At 52.2% G+C, this 13046-nt stretch overlaps 6 protein-coding genes across 6 annotated transcripts; 3 read left to right on the top strand and 3 right to left on the bottom strand.

Annotated features, from left to right (window-relative positions):
- Positions 1-328: 328 nt before the first annotated feature.
- Positions 329-2992, top strand: CKM354_000811800 (uncharacterized protein; the record flags this gene model as incomplete). The annotated part of the gene is made up of 1 exon (XM_044803486.1): positions 329-2992. One exon carries the CDS (start codon positions 329-331, stop codon positions 2990-2992), a length of 2664 nt encoding a protein of 887 aa, XP_044659421.1.
- Positions 2993-3919: 927 nt separating this feature from the next.
- CKM354_000811900 (uncharacterized protein) lies at positions 3920-4198 on the top strand (the record flags this gene model as incomplete). Its single annotated transcript, XM_044803487.1, has 1 exon — positions 3920-4198. The coding sequence occupies one exon, from the start codon at positions 3920-3922 to the stop codon at positions 4196-4198; it is 279 nt and encodes a 92-aa protein (XP_044659422.1).
- A 35-nt stretch (positions 4199-4233) lies between these two features.
- Positions 4234-5805, top strand: CKM354_000812000 (uncharacterized protein; the record flags this gene model as incomplete). The annotated part of the gene is made up of 3 exons (XM_044803488.1): positions 4234-4903; positions 4974-5325; positions 5385-5805. 3 exons carry the CDS (start codon positions 4234-4236, stop codon positions 5803-5805), a joined length of 1443 nt encoding a protein of 480 aa, XP_044659423.1.
- A 445-nt stretch (positions 5806-6250) lies between these two features.
- On the bottom strand, positions 6251-7250 carry CKM354_000812100 (uncharacterized protein; the record flags this gene model as incomplete). The annotated part of the gene is made up of 3 exons (XM_044803489.1): positions 6251-6610; positions 6675-6848; positions 6906-7250. 3 exons carry the CDS (start codon positions 7248-7250, stop codon positions 6251-6253), a joined length of 879 nt encoding a protein of 292 aa, XP_044659424.1.
- Positions 7251-7623: 373 nt separating this feature from the next.
- CKM354_000812200 (uncharacterized protein) lies at positions 7624-8235 on the bottom strand (the record flags this gene model as incomplete). The annotated part of the gene is made up of 2 exons (XM_044803490.1): positions 7624-8037; positions 8092-8235. The coding sequence occupies 2 exons, from the start codon at positions 8233-8235 to the stop codon at positions 7624-7626; spliced, it is 558 nt and encodes a 185-aa protein (XP_044659425.1).
- A 437-nt stretch (positions 8236-8672) lies between these two features.
- On the bottom strand, positions 8673-10155 carry CKM354_000812300 (uncharacterized protein; the record flags this gene model as incomplete). Its single annotated transcript, XM_044803491.1, has 4 exons — positions 8673-8812; positions 8859-9466; positions 9519-9769; positions 9835-10155. The coding sequence occupies 4 exons, from the start codon at positions 10153-10155 to the stop codon at positions 8673-8675; spliced, it is 1320 nt and encodes a 439-aa protein (XP_044659426.1).
- Between the last annotated feature and the right edge of the window lie 2891 nt (positions 10156-13046).

Below are 13046 nucleotides of genomic sequence, written 5' to 3' on the forward strand. Positions count from 1 at the left end.
TTCACGTATTCAAGTGCAAGATCGTTCTGTGAATGCTGAAGTGAGTATCAGGGTCCTCTTGGCGTGTGATGAAAGGAAAGCACGATCCCTGCAAGTGAACGCGGGGAGGTTGTGCACTGGGCACGCGATATAAAAGTTTAGAGGAACAGCTGTCCTGCACCGCCGACACCGACTCCACCCCTCACACGACACCTCACACGACATCACACACCACTTCCATTGACTTGACAGACCACCATTGGATACTGTCGGTGCCTTTCTACCTTCCTGTCCAACCTCACCGCCGAATTCTCGACTCCCCATCTCATTCCTCGAATCGCTACGCATCATGTCTGGCCTGCAAGAAGGAAAAGTCAAGAGCGTGCTCTCCGGCGACACGATTGTAGTGCGGAACAACAGAGGCCAAGAGAAAACTATCAGCCTCGCCTTCATCAATGCACCACGCCTGCAATCCGACGAGAAATGCAGCTTCGAATCACGCGACTTTCTTCGAAAGCTCCTTGTGGGCAAAGTAATCCGCTTCTCGGTGCTTTACTCCATCCCACAAAAGACAGGTGGCGCATCTCGCGAGTATGCTGTCGTCAACCTGCAAACAGGAGAGCAATTGCCAGATCTCGTGGTGCGAGAGGGTTGGGCATCGGTACGTGACGATGCGGATCGCAAAGCCGAATCACCCGGAGCTGCCGAACTGCTGCAAAAGTTGGAAGCGTCTCAGATGCACGCAAAATCGGAAGACAAGGGTATTTGGAATACATCAAAGCCAAAGGTGGAGAATGCTCGTGATCTGCCTGATGCGAAGCAATTTGCAGAAGACCACAAAGGCCAAGCCATTGACAGTATCGTGGAGAGAGTGCTCAGTGGAGACCGCTTGATCTGCAGACTCTTGCTCTCGCCAACGCAGCACGTTCAGACCACGATCCTGATTGCTGGCCTGCGTTCGCCTACAACTGCTCGAACGAACCCTTCGAATGGCCAAACACAGCCTGCTGAGCCCTACGGTAACGAAGCGCAGCAATTTGTGGAGACCCGACTGCTGCAACGGGAGGTGAAGGTGCGGGTGCTCGGTGTGTCGCCAAATAACTTGCTTGTCGGAGAAGTGCAACATGCAGTTGGAAATATCGGCGAGTTCTTGCTCAAGGCTGGCCTTGCGCGATGCGTTGATCACCACTCGACATGGCTTGGCGCAGAAATGGGCAAGCTACGACAAGCAGAGCGCGCAGCGAAAGAGCAACAGCTGGGACTGTTCCAGGGTGCCACGACAACGAAGAAGGCCGGCAGTGAGCAGGAAGCTGTTGTGAGCAGAGTCTTCTCGGCAGATACTCTCTTCATCCGCAACAAGGCTGGACAAGAAAAGCGTATTAATCTGAGTTCGGTGCGCCAGCCCAAGCCTTCGGATCCAAAGCAGTCACCATTCCAAGCAGAGGCCAAGGAGTTCCTACGCAAAAAGCTGATTGGCAAGCACGTCAAGGTCGTCATTGATGGCAAGAGACCCGCCACGGATGGATACGATGAGCGCGAGATGGCCACTGTCACACAAGGCGGCAAGAATGTCGCTCTCCTGCTCGCTGAGAATGGATACGCTTCAGTCATCCGTCACCGAATGGATGATGCTGACCGCAGTCCTATCTATGATGAGCTACTTGCTGCAGAAGAGGCTGCTCAAGCTGAGCAGAAGGGCATGTGGGCACCAAAGCCACAAAAGCAGATCAACTATGTCGACTACAGCGAATCTCTTGAGAAGGCCAAGCGTCAGTTGACGATGTTGTCCAACAAGAAGAAGGTGCCATGCATTGTCGACTTTGTCAAGTCCGGCAGCAGGTTTACTGTTCTCGTGCCGCGCGAGAATGCTAAGCTTACGTTCGTGCTCGGCGGTATTCGCGCACCTCGTAGCGCTCGTGGACCCCAGGACACCGCCGAGCCATTCGGTCAGGAAGCGCACGACTTTGCTGTGAAGCGATGCATGCAGCGTGATGCTGAGATCGATGTGCACGACACTGACAAGCAAGGAGGTTTCATTGGCGACCTTTACATCAACCGTGAGAACTTCGCAAAGGTGCTCGTCGAGGAGGGTCTCGCATCAGTGCACGCTTACAGCGCAGAGAAGTCCGGCAACGCGAACGAACTTTTCGGCGCCGAACAGAAAGCGAAGGAAGCACGTCGTGGACTTTGGCAAGACTGGGACCCTTCGCAAGAGGCTACTGAGAATGGCGACGATTACGCGCAGGCCAACGGTGGAGCAAACGGCGCATCCAACGGTGATGCACCTGCTCCCAAGCGCAACACCGAGTACAAGGATGTCACTGTCACCTACGTCGATCCTGAGAGCGCGCGGCTGAAGGTCCAACTGCTCGGATCTGGGCAAGCAAATCTGCAATCGCTCATGAAGGAGTTTGCGTCTTTCCATATCTCGCCTGGCAACAGCCAACCACTCAAGGATGCTCCAAAGGCTGGTGACATCGTCTCTGCCAAGTTCAGCGCCGACGGTGTATGGTACCGTGCCCGCATTCGACGCAACGACCGCGAGAAGAAGACTGCCGAGGTTGTCTACATCGACTACGGCAACAGCGAGACTCAGCCCTGGTCTGCACTTCGACCTCTCGACCAGGCTAAGTTCGGCCCACAACGCCTGAAGGGCCAAGCCGTCGACGCCGCTCTTTCCTTTGTGCAATTCAACAACGCGCCAGAGTACCTCAAGGAAGCCGTGAATATGCTCGACGAGATTACCGTGGGTCGTGAATTGGTCGCCAACATCGACTTCAACGATACCAAGGATAACTTGCTCTGGGTCACGCTCATGGACACGAAGGCGCCGAACCCACTCGAGACAATCAACGCCGATGTCGTGACTGAAGGTCTGGCCATGGTGCCCAAGAAGCTTCGCCCATTCGAGCGCGCTGCTCCGGAGGTCCTAGCTGATCTGAAGAAGCGTGAGCAGGAGGCCAAGGATGAGCGTAGGGGCATGTGGGAGTATGGTGATCTTACTGAGGACTAGAGGAGCTGCATCTCCATCAGTTGATCAAAAAATGCATATTTGGGTAAGCCTGGGTTGAGGCTACGACTTGCATTGCATTTGTAGATATGCAAAAGTTCAAATGAAAGGCATCTGTATGTGCCAGAAATTGTAGGGCTTCTGGAGCCTCCAAGCAGACAACATATCTGTCTCGTTTCTTTTCTCCTGGGTTGCGAGTGCGAATTCTCCTTGACTCTGGACAACGACAATCGTTCGGGCCGCCCCTATTGCTAATTGCATGGTCCCTTCTTTGAGACACCTCGAAGAGATGTCCATTTGAGCTCTGAAGGGAATCTCGAACGCCTACATCATGAATTGCCGTTCAGAGCTCGTCGATGTAACTCAATTCAGAGTAGAACTTGGTCCGGGCCTTGACTACAGGCCGAGATCTCGGCGCCGAAGTGGTCGGTCACCTGTGATTGGCTGGCTCTTGGAAGGTGCTCCCTGCTCCACCTCTGCCTACTGGTCCGAGTGAACTGTTTATCAACAACATCACCACGATGCCGAGTACCACCAGATTCCGAGTCGATGAATGTGACCACTACGAAGAAAGTCCGTGCATGCACTGCATGCCATGCGCGTAAAGTGAGCTGCAACGCGAGCACTTCGGGCATTCCCTGCTCGAGATGTAGCAATCGAGGTCAAGCATCATCGTGCCGACTGATCGAGCGGCCGGCCAGAAGACGTGTGCAGCGTCCCTCGGCGGTGAGATTTAATACACGACCCCAATCGGGTGTCTCGACTGTTGAACCTGAGCCCGCTCCGGCGCCGACTACGAATGGCCTCTATCCACAATGCCAGCCAGCTCCGCCCCAGTCGTCGCTCTCAAGCGCAGACGACTATCGTGGCGCCGAGGATGCGTCAGCGGTAGTTCCAGAAGACGAGGCCCAGCTGAGAGTCTGTCTGGAAATGTCTGGCCGATCGCCGGTTGATGTAGCCACTTCTGAACCATCCTCACATAACACACGTGGAAGAGAAGTCATTGAGTATCACGACGGCACGAATCCGATGTCGATCTTGAGTGCCGCTCTCGGGATACAGAAGACACGACGACGGGTACGAATCATTGTGCAAGACGCAGATGGGCTACAAGATCCATCGCCCGATGTTGCTGGACTGGATCGCTTGGATGCGGAATACCTTTCACGTAGGGGCGCCTTCGACTTTCCTTCAGCAGATACAGTGTAAGCCCCGCCGATACCCCGAAATGTACGTATGATGCCATGAATCTGCTAATGGCCGGAGGAAATAATGATGCGCTCCTGCAAATCTATTTCGAACGCGTGCATCCAAACGCTCCAATTCTGCAACGAGCTCAATTCATTTCAGGTTACGAGCAGCGCACATTCTCGCCCTTCCTGCTGCAGTCGATGCTCGCAAATGTCGTACCGTACGCCTCTGAGCTACTGATCCAAGACGCCGGCTACTCAGACCGAGCTACGGCTCAGCGTTCGTTCTTCCTCAAGGCCAAGCGTTTGTACGACTTCGGCCACGAAAAGAGTCAGCTGCGCCTGCTCCAAGGTTGCATCATGCTGTCATCGTTGTCATTCTCATATTCTGTAGAATACGATTTCCATTTCTGGTTTAACAATGCCGTTAGGATTGCTACCCAGATGGGTCTACACCGAGACTTCACAATAGAAGTCACGCCCAACCTCGAGCGGACGCTGTTACGTCGGATATGGTGGGTGCTATATTACCGAGACAAGACACTAGTCGTCTCAAAACTCCAGAATCTTCAAAGAATACACGATTCAGACTTCGACACTGCGCCGTTGAACATGGCAGATTTTGAACCAGAGGATGACGATGGTCTCGTCCACTCCGTATTGTCCAAATCGACCAATATTCACAAGCTCTACCTGGTTCATGCATGCCAAATTGCAGTGATGAGTAAGTCATGCAATATGAGATGATGTTGACGCATAATGCTGCGCCGAGCTGACCGAAATTCGCTGTCCAGTCAGCCGCTTTCTCTCATTGCTTCCACGCGGCATCAAAGAGTTCGACCTCCAAGCCGCACAGTGTCTGGAAGCTGACCTACTCCGCTGGCGTACAACACTGCCGACTGAGTTGCGCGCGGACATCGTCTACGAGTGGTCTGCCGCCAACGTTTGGATTCTTGTTCTAGCCGGAATCAGCTACCGATTCCAAAGCTTGTTGTACCGGGCACTGGTCGAGCAATACCGAGTTCAGAACCATGATCTGAGCGCGTTGCATGCGTTAAACAAGCAGGAAGCTGCCATGTTTGAGCTTGGAACCATCCTCCGTCGCATAGTGCTTCATGATCTGATTCAGGTGTGTCCTTTGTCTCTGTAAGAGCAAACCCCATCCTCTGAAGCAGATCGAGTACTGACGGCCGGACTATTGACAGGCTGACTTGTATCTCTACGCTGCTGGCATTGCGCATCGAGATGGCACTGAAGCCGGACATATCGCCAAATCGAAAGCTGAGACTGCAACCACAAATGTATGAGGACCTGGAGCACCTGAAAGAATGTTCCAGATTCTGGGCTTCACTGAAATGGCCGGTGAAGATGTTCGAGGTCGTACTGGCGCGGAATGACTTGACATGGAATCCTGCACAATCGAGTGTTCGCCAGCCGCCTACAGATCAAACCGTGCCAACATCAATGCACAACGGCCAGTTTGTTTCGCACACTGCAGGTCAGGACAATCATGCTTTGAGCACACATGATCCGTTATTGGCAGACGGGCTGGACGCAAGCTTCTACGAAGATCGTGATACAGAGTCTTGGCTGCGGGAGCTACTGAGTTGCGGCTTTGCGGTATGATGAGCGAAAGATGTTGGTACGAGTAGCCGCTTGTTAAACACAGATCAACTGAAGGGTACTCCTGGACCCATCAAGCCATGTATTGCGCGCAGGTCGCCGCGATCCATTAGAGAAGGACCACTACAAAGTGCACTTTTTTCTGGAACGCTGGATGCTCCCGAGGTCAGGAGTGTGTAGCCAGGTGCTGTGTGAAATACAAACTTTTTGGTGAAAGCGATGCCGACGATATGAGCATATTCTCCGCAAAGACGGAGAATTATGTGCTCCTTAGCTTGATAGAATGGCATAAAGGCGCTGCAGAGAGCTTTTTGAGACACGACAACGTGTGCCTCCTGCTGACAACATTCAGATTCGCCTGTATTGATGTAATCATACTACAGCGACTATACGACAACAGAAACATTCGCATACGTCGCAAAATGAGCGCACTAGGACCGCGACTGCTCTAGGAAGAGCGTTGATACCTCTTGGCTAGTTTGCCCATGGTTTCGAGAATCTCTAGGCCTAGCACCTCAGTCTGAACAGCAGGCGAGTCCAGTCGCAGGTCATAGGCTTTTCCCGCGTGGACATATAGCGTTTTGCCATTCATGGAGGGATCAGAATTAATAGCTGCAATCACGTTGCCAACGTCCTCTGAGCTCTGTACCGGAATATCTGCGTCTTCGAACATTTTGACCATGTGGGTGGCAACTCCCAAAGGCGTACGCGTGATTGATGGGCAGATGACGTTAACACGAATGCCGTGTGTGGTTGGAAGTGTCTTGGACAGCGCTCGGCCCAGATAATTGATCGCAGCTTTGGAGGTCTATTTAAGAGTGTTGTTAGCAATGTAAGGGCACCGCACAGCTTTCGGGAACTTGGTTACTGACACCATAAAGTGGAGTCTTGTGTGCCACATGGATTCCGGCCGTGGAGGAGACAATTGTGAGCGACTTGTCGTCATTCGTAGGAGATGTGACACCTTGCCGCAAATACACGGATGCGATATGCGAGAAGGTGGTCACGCCACGAACATTGATATCGTACACCAGTGAGGGTGGCTCCTGCAAATCTCTCAGCATTCTCTTCTTTAAACGCAGAGGCGTACGCTCTGCCATTACCTTTTGAACACTTTCCAAATCAGCTGTCTCCGAAAACCACGAATTCGGCTCATAAACTGCAGCGTTCGCTATGGCATGATCCACCCGGCCATACTTTTGAAAAGCTGTGGCGAAGAGTTTCAACTGGTCTGCATAAGAGGTCACATCCGTCGGGACGAATGTAGCACCATGAGCTGCTGCGACTTGGTTGCCGAGGGCCTGATCTCGGTCTCCAAAGACAACGTTGGCACCGTGATCGCGAGCAACGCGTACGTAGCCCTCGCCAATACCGCTGGCACCGCCGGTGATCACTACTGTCTTGCCTGCAAGTGCTGGAAACTCGGTTGGGAGAGTGATGGTGGACATGCTCGGTCCGTCAAGGTGTAAAGTGATTTTGTAAGCATGAGGGTGATGTAGGCGAAGCTTCAGAGCACGTTATATTTGAATGATTACAGAACGTCCAGGGCGGTTCTGCGCCGGTTGTGCCCTACTAGGCCCCATGTCGTTTCGGTGTTCACGACTCGGCATGTAGAGAGAATCTTATGCTTGAGCTCGAGCATTTCCATTGCCAGTTCTGCCGCTAAGCTGCCAGCTAGGTCTGAGCTTCGAAAAGCAGCATCGCGTTTCAAACCGAAGCACACGCTCGTGGTCGCAACTTACTTTGTCTTGAATTCGGTCATGATTGTATATTCCAAGTGAGGTGCATAATTGCTGAAAATCAGACTTCTCCTGCCATATCTCACAAGGCAGACTTGCCCTTGAATTGTATGCTCACTTTATTATGTTCGCAAACGCATAATACTCTCCCATCAGCTTTATCTCGAAACTCGCCACGTATAGTCGCGAGTCGATCTCCCATCTGCAGAACCTCGCATCGAATCTCAATTTGCATGCCCATTCGAACAGGCCGCAGATACGTCACATTCAGTGTTCGCGACACGCCGCCGAACCACCAAAAGTCTTCTCTGGCGTAGGGGGCTTGACACATGGTCGTTGCCATATCGAAGACGAGCGCTATCGCGCCTCCGTGCATGTTTCCCATGCGATTGGAGAATTGCTGTGTTACTTCTAGTTCGAACACACAAGAGACTTTTGGTGGGCCGGTTGCAGAGATCAATCGGATGCATTCTCGCATGAGCGGTTCGTCTATGCCCTACGAGGAACAAGATTAGTTGCTGTCGAGATGCGTATCTTCTGGCTGGCGCACCTCGAATGTCTTGCCATTATGCGATGGGTTTGCATATTCGTCAATGTATGCTTGTATTCGCTGTTGTGGATCTGGTATGTCTATACGAAACTTCATACCCGGTACGTCCATCAATTCTGTTGTATATCGTGGCGCGCCAGACATGATGAATACTTATTGTGGCTGTTCAGGCGTTGTGAGCCGTCTTGCCCGAGATGCGGGTATATCGGTTGCGTGGAGTGTAGAGCGTGGAGGTGTTGGTGAACTCTGTGGTCGTTTCCGGCAAGTCGGTTTCGGCAGATGTGCTCGGCGCCGAGATGCACCTCTGGCACTGCATTCGTCTCGGGCCGAGAGGGTCTTCATGGTGAGCAGCTGCGCACAGTTTTACTTTGCCACGTGAACTCACTCGCAGCTTCATGTCTCGGTAGCATGGGAGGTGATTTGACACTGGATTTACTCCATAGTAAGGCAGCATAGTCTGCAGTTTTACACAGCAACATGGTAGTGCTCAAGTGAAACGAACCAGTGGGGAATCGCTCGCACAAGCAGAGATCGATATCATTTGTTCTGGAAATCCACAGCGTTCATGAGGTGAAGATCATTTACAGCCGAGATGACCTCTTCAGCCCAGGCCGATCAAGACTCGCATTGTAGGTCTTTACAAGTTGGCGTATTGCGAGATCGAACATGACGTCCTCACTACCGCCGGGAATTCGTGCACCACTGATCTCGCGATAAATCTCTGCATCTCATTAGCAACGGCTCCAAAGGGTTCTCGCCCTACTCACTCTCGACCAGCTCTCCTTGGCCAGATCTCGTATAGCCAGCTCCTCCGTGCAAAAGCACAGCACAGCTAGCACATTTCTCCAGGACTTTGCCGGCCTTCGCTTTGGCCAGAGCTATCAATCCACCAAGCCTGGCGTCTGCCTGTTCCTTTCCCATCTTTTGCATCTGGTACGACAAAGTCTCCAGCCATGCGGTCATTGTCTCAACTTCAGCACCGCATTTGGCCAGTCGTTTCCTGATAACTGGCTGGTCCATCAATACTTTACCGAACGCTTCGCGCTTGAGACAATATTTGACAGTAGCATCGAGAGCTACGCGAGCTTGCCGGGTGACAGTGATCGATACCGCCATGCGTTCGTGGTTGAAATTTGCCATAATGTAAGACATGCCTGAACCCTCGCGTCCGATAAGATTCTCCACAGGGACTTGGACATCTTCGAGATCAATGTACGCGGTGCCAGCAGTATTTCCTCCTCCGAGTGGTAATTTTCTCACTGTTACGCCAGCTTGGTTCTTGAGCGGCACAACCAGTAGAGAAAGTCCTTTTGCGCCTAGCCCTCCAGTTCTGACTGCCATTGTTGCGTATTCAGCCCATAGACCATTCGTGATCCTGATTGAACGTGTCAGAAACTAGGCACCCGACAGGATCTGCAAATGCTCACCATTTCTTAGCCCCATTGACAATGTAATGTTTCCCATCTTTGCTCTTCTCGGCAGTAGTAGTCATACCTGCAACATCGGAACCAGCCTCTGGCTCTGTCACCGCGATGCAGCAACGTTTTGATGCGCTCAAAAGCTCGGGAAGCAGCCGCTCTTGTAGCTCAGAAGACCCATAGTGTAGGATGGGAGGCACTCCATACGCCATACCTGCCATTAGAGACCCTGGAATGGCCAAGAGACCTGATCGAGCCATCTATGGAGCGGAATGCCTCAGTATGGCGTCCTATTGACACTATCGTCTCAAGCACACTGACATACCTCATCGAAATAAATGTATGAGTGCAAACCATCGAAGACTTCGGCGTCCAGACCACCAGGTAGTGTCGATAAGTTCAACTTTCTCAGCCACTTCGTCGGCAATGATGCCGGAAGGGCGGGAATCAACATGTTGGCTTCACCGAAGCGGTTCCACACTGATTCGGGGACGTTCTCCTCTCTTTCCCATTCCAGCGCATGTGCATTCAGGTGCTCGTCAATGAATGCCCGGCATGCTTTCTGAAATGCTCGGTGGCTCTCTGCGAAATATGGTGAAGGCAAGTCTTGCTGCCAAGATGGATTCTCGAAGGGACCATAGGCCATGATGGCTGTGAACAATTTTCCGCAACGAAGTGTTGTAGTCTATCCAGCTTTAATGCTCGATGCTGCCGCCAGGACGAACGAGTCCGCATGTACCGATGTCTACTTCAATGTATTATGGCATAGCAGAAAGCCGTTCAGCCGAGCTCGGCGCCGAGCATCAGCCATTTCACCTTTGCGACGTCCTCTGCATACCGATCCGTGACACTCATGCCGACCGGACCGACCGACCATTCTGCAAGACTATGCTGACCTCGGCCAGCCGCTGTAGCTGTGTCACTCGTCTGCGCGCATGCGATCTCAAGCTCCTGCAGTACTACCTCAATTGGCCAACTGAATTAGACCGGCAGGGAAGTCTTGTCTTGTTCGACGTGGTCGAAGCAAGAGCAAGCGCCAAAGCAGGAAGAGGTCGTGAAAAGGAACTGGGGGAAACGGCTTGGCGAACATTCGCGACATCAGAGATGTCCAGCATCTGTCATGGGAATGATGGTTGCCCAGAGGCTTTGACCAGGTGCCAGGCATCAATGGGGCGGATAGTCCATCTGTGACAGACCACGGAGTCTCTGCGACAGCCCCTTGAGACTTTCAAGCTTCTCTTCGGATCAAGCATCGTGCCGGGCACCGAGTCTTCGCTGGCATGAGTATCCACGGGAATTGGCCAGATTGCATGATGATCGCAGGATTTGTAGTCTGCAGAAGCGCTTCTAGGTGACGAGTAGCAAGTTCGTGATGCTTTTACACTCTTCTCTCGGGGAAACATCTTCCAGAGGTTGGGGACATCCGAGCGTAGTGGGGTGGGTGCCTTATGTAAGCACCAACTTCAGCCGTGGACGAAAATACCCACTTCAAGCCGAAACTCAAGAGTCAATCAAGAGTCCGAGGACCTCAGTGCGTGTATAGCTCCCTGAAGGTCTGGGCCAGAGCATATCTGCCTATTGTTGACCCTGCGATGGGTGATGGTGCTCTTCTCACTCACTGCTCTCAATCACAACCTTCATATTTTGCAAGATCCACGATTTCTTCATGGTTCTTCGCATCAATGGTCTAGTGGTTAGGATTGCTGCCTTCCAAGCAGCAGGGGGGGGTTCGATTCCCTCTTGATGCAGCATTTTTATACGTTAAACAACACCTGAGTGACAACATGTCATGAAATCACTCTTTTTGGGCGTCAGTATCTCCGATCGGTTGTCAGAAACTGACGTTCCGAAGGCTTCTTGGCCCAGGAACACATAGCAAGAAGTCGCAGGGCAATTGAACCAGGTTTGGTCGAGATATCGGCCGGTGAAGTGAACACTCACTTCTGGTGCGAAGAATTTTTGCTCCGAGTCAATGGAACCAGGGGATCTGACTAAGCATCGACAAGTCTCCGTTCCCAGGTTGTCTCGAGCCCGTTGCTCAATCGAATGTCTCAGCAAGTCTTCCAGCACCTTCAACACGAAAGTCTTCCACACGTGGACCGCCTGGGTTGGACCTCGATACGCTGGGCAAGCGTCTTTCAAGCACAAGTTAGGAGAGCATCTCCAACACACAAGCACTTCTTGTTTGCTGTCCCCGCTCTCCTGCCCAGAGTGGACAGTCCTAGGCTTTCGCCCCTCCACCTACAGGGTGTCACGGCGTCTTTTACGGCCTATCTGTTGCCGTAGGATTTCATGTCAGTACTGCTGCTGTGCTTCTTGCACGCGTCTCTCGCGGAGTATCTTCCCAACGGTGCGGATTGATGGATAGATGTTTGGAGCAGGCGCATTTGAATTATTGGCGAGGAAATGCCTCGACCAATATGAACCATGGAGCAGTAGGCGCAGTCATGGCCCCAATGTGTACTTTGTCCGTCAACCCCGAGGCCTTGCTCCAGCACGGTTCATGGACCCTACCAAATACTTTCCTACTGCGAGCAAATACGAAATGGTTGTTACACGCCGCAGACAAGGACTATAGCCCTGTCGGAGACCACCGAAGTCCGATTTGATTACATTGTCGGTGCCGCATGTTGGCTTCACATGTGGTGGCCTGTCACTGCACTCAGGGATTGGATTCCATATGCCATGCAGTCGTGGGCTACAACAATCCGATCATCATGCACAAGAGATTCTGCACGCCTCCTAACATTTTCAGGAGATTTTGCTAGATTCAGATCAGCCCGACTGTGCCACACATTTTGGAATATGGGATATAAAAGAAGCGGGCCTCATGTGGAGTACAGATCCGCAACACCCACCTATGCCTGTCTGCGCCTCGAGACAAGCCTCACCAGCCGAACTTGCAAGCTTGACACATTCATTGAAGCTTCCGCGGTTCCTCTCAAGCATGCGGCACATTGCTTGTCTAGGGGACAACAAATATGGGCCTGTTAAGATCTGTTCCCATTACCGCATTCTCTCTGCAGCGAAGCAGCCAGCTACTTGTCCCGTTTCCTAGTATCGCCGATACGCCGTACGAAGCAATGTTCTGGACTCGGCAACACAGTCAAGTCCACTCGGAGCCGATATCTCCTACAATGTCATCAGCCAAACCCCAAACGCATTACGCAGCGCCTTTCGGTCCCTACCTCTCCTACGGAACAACTCTCTTCCTCTTGGCACTATGCATAATAGCCCTTCTGATGGCAGCCTCCAAGAACGATACTGCATTGGCAGTAGTAGTCCTCATGATCCTCATAGGAGCACCAATGGGATTCGTTCTGAACCTCGTCACTAGCCCTTCGTTTGGCATGCCAATGCGAATGAAGCAAAGAGGTCTACCCAGCGATGCGAAGACCATCTGGGTCGTGAGACCTCTTTTTGCGAGGAAAATGTGCGAACGTATTGGAGGCATGCAGTATTCTGTCTACTGTCGCCGAATGGTCGATTACAACGAACCTTTTGTGGCGTATACTTCATTTAGCATTGAGTACAGGA

This window comes from Cercospora kikuchii (genome assembly GCF_019650295.1).
Source record: "Cercospora kikuchii DNA, contig_00005, whole genome shotgun sequence".
NCBI lineage: Eukaryota > Fungi > Ascomycota > Dothideomycetes > Mycosphaerellales > Mycosphaerellaceae > Cercospora > Cercospora kikuchii.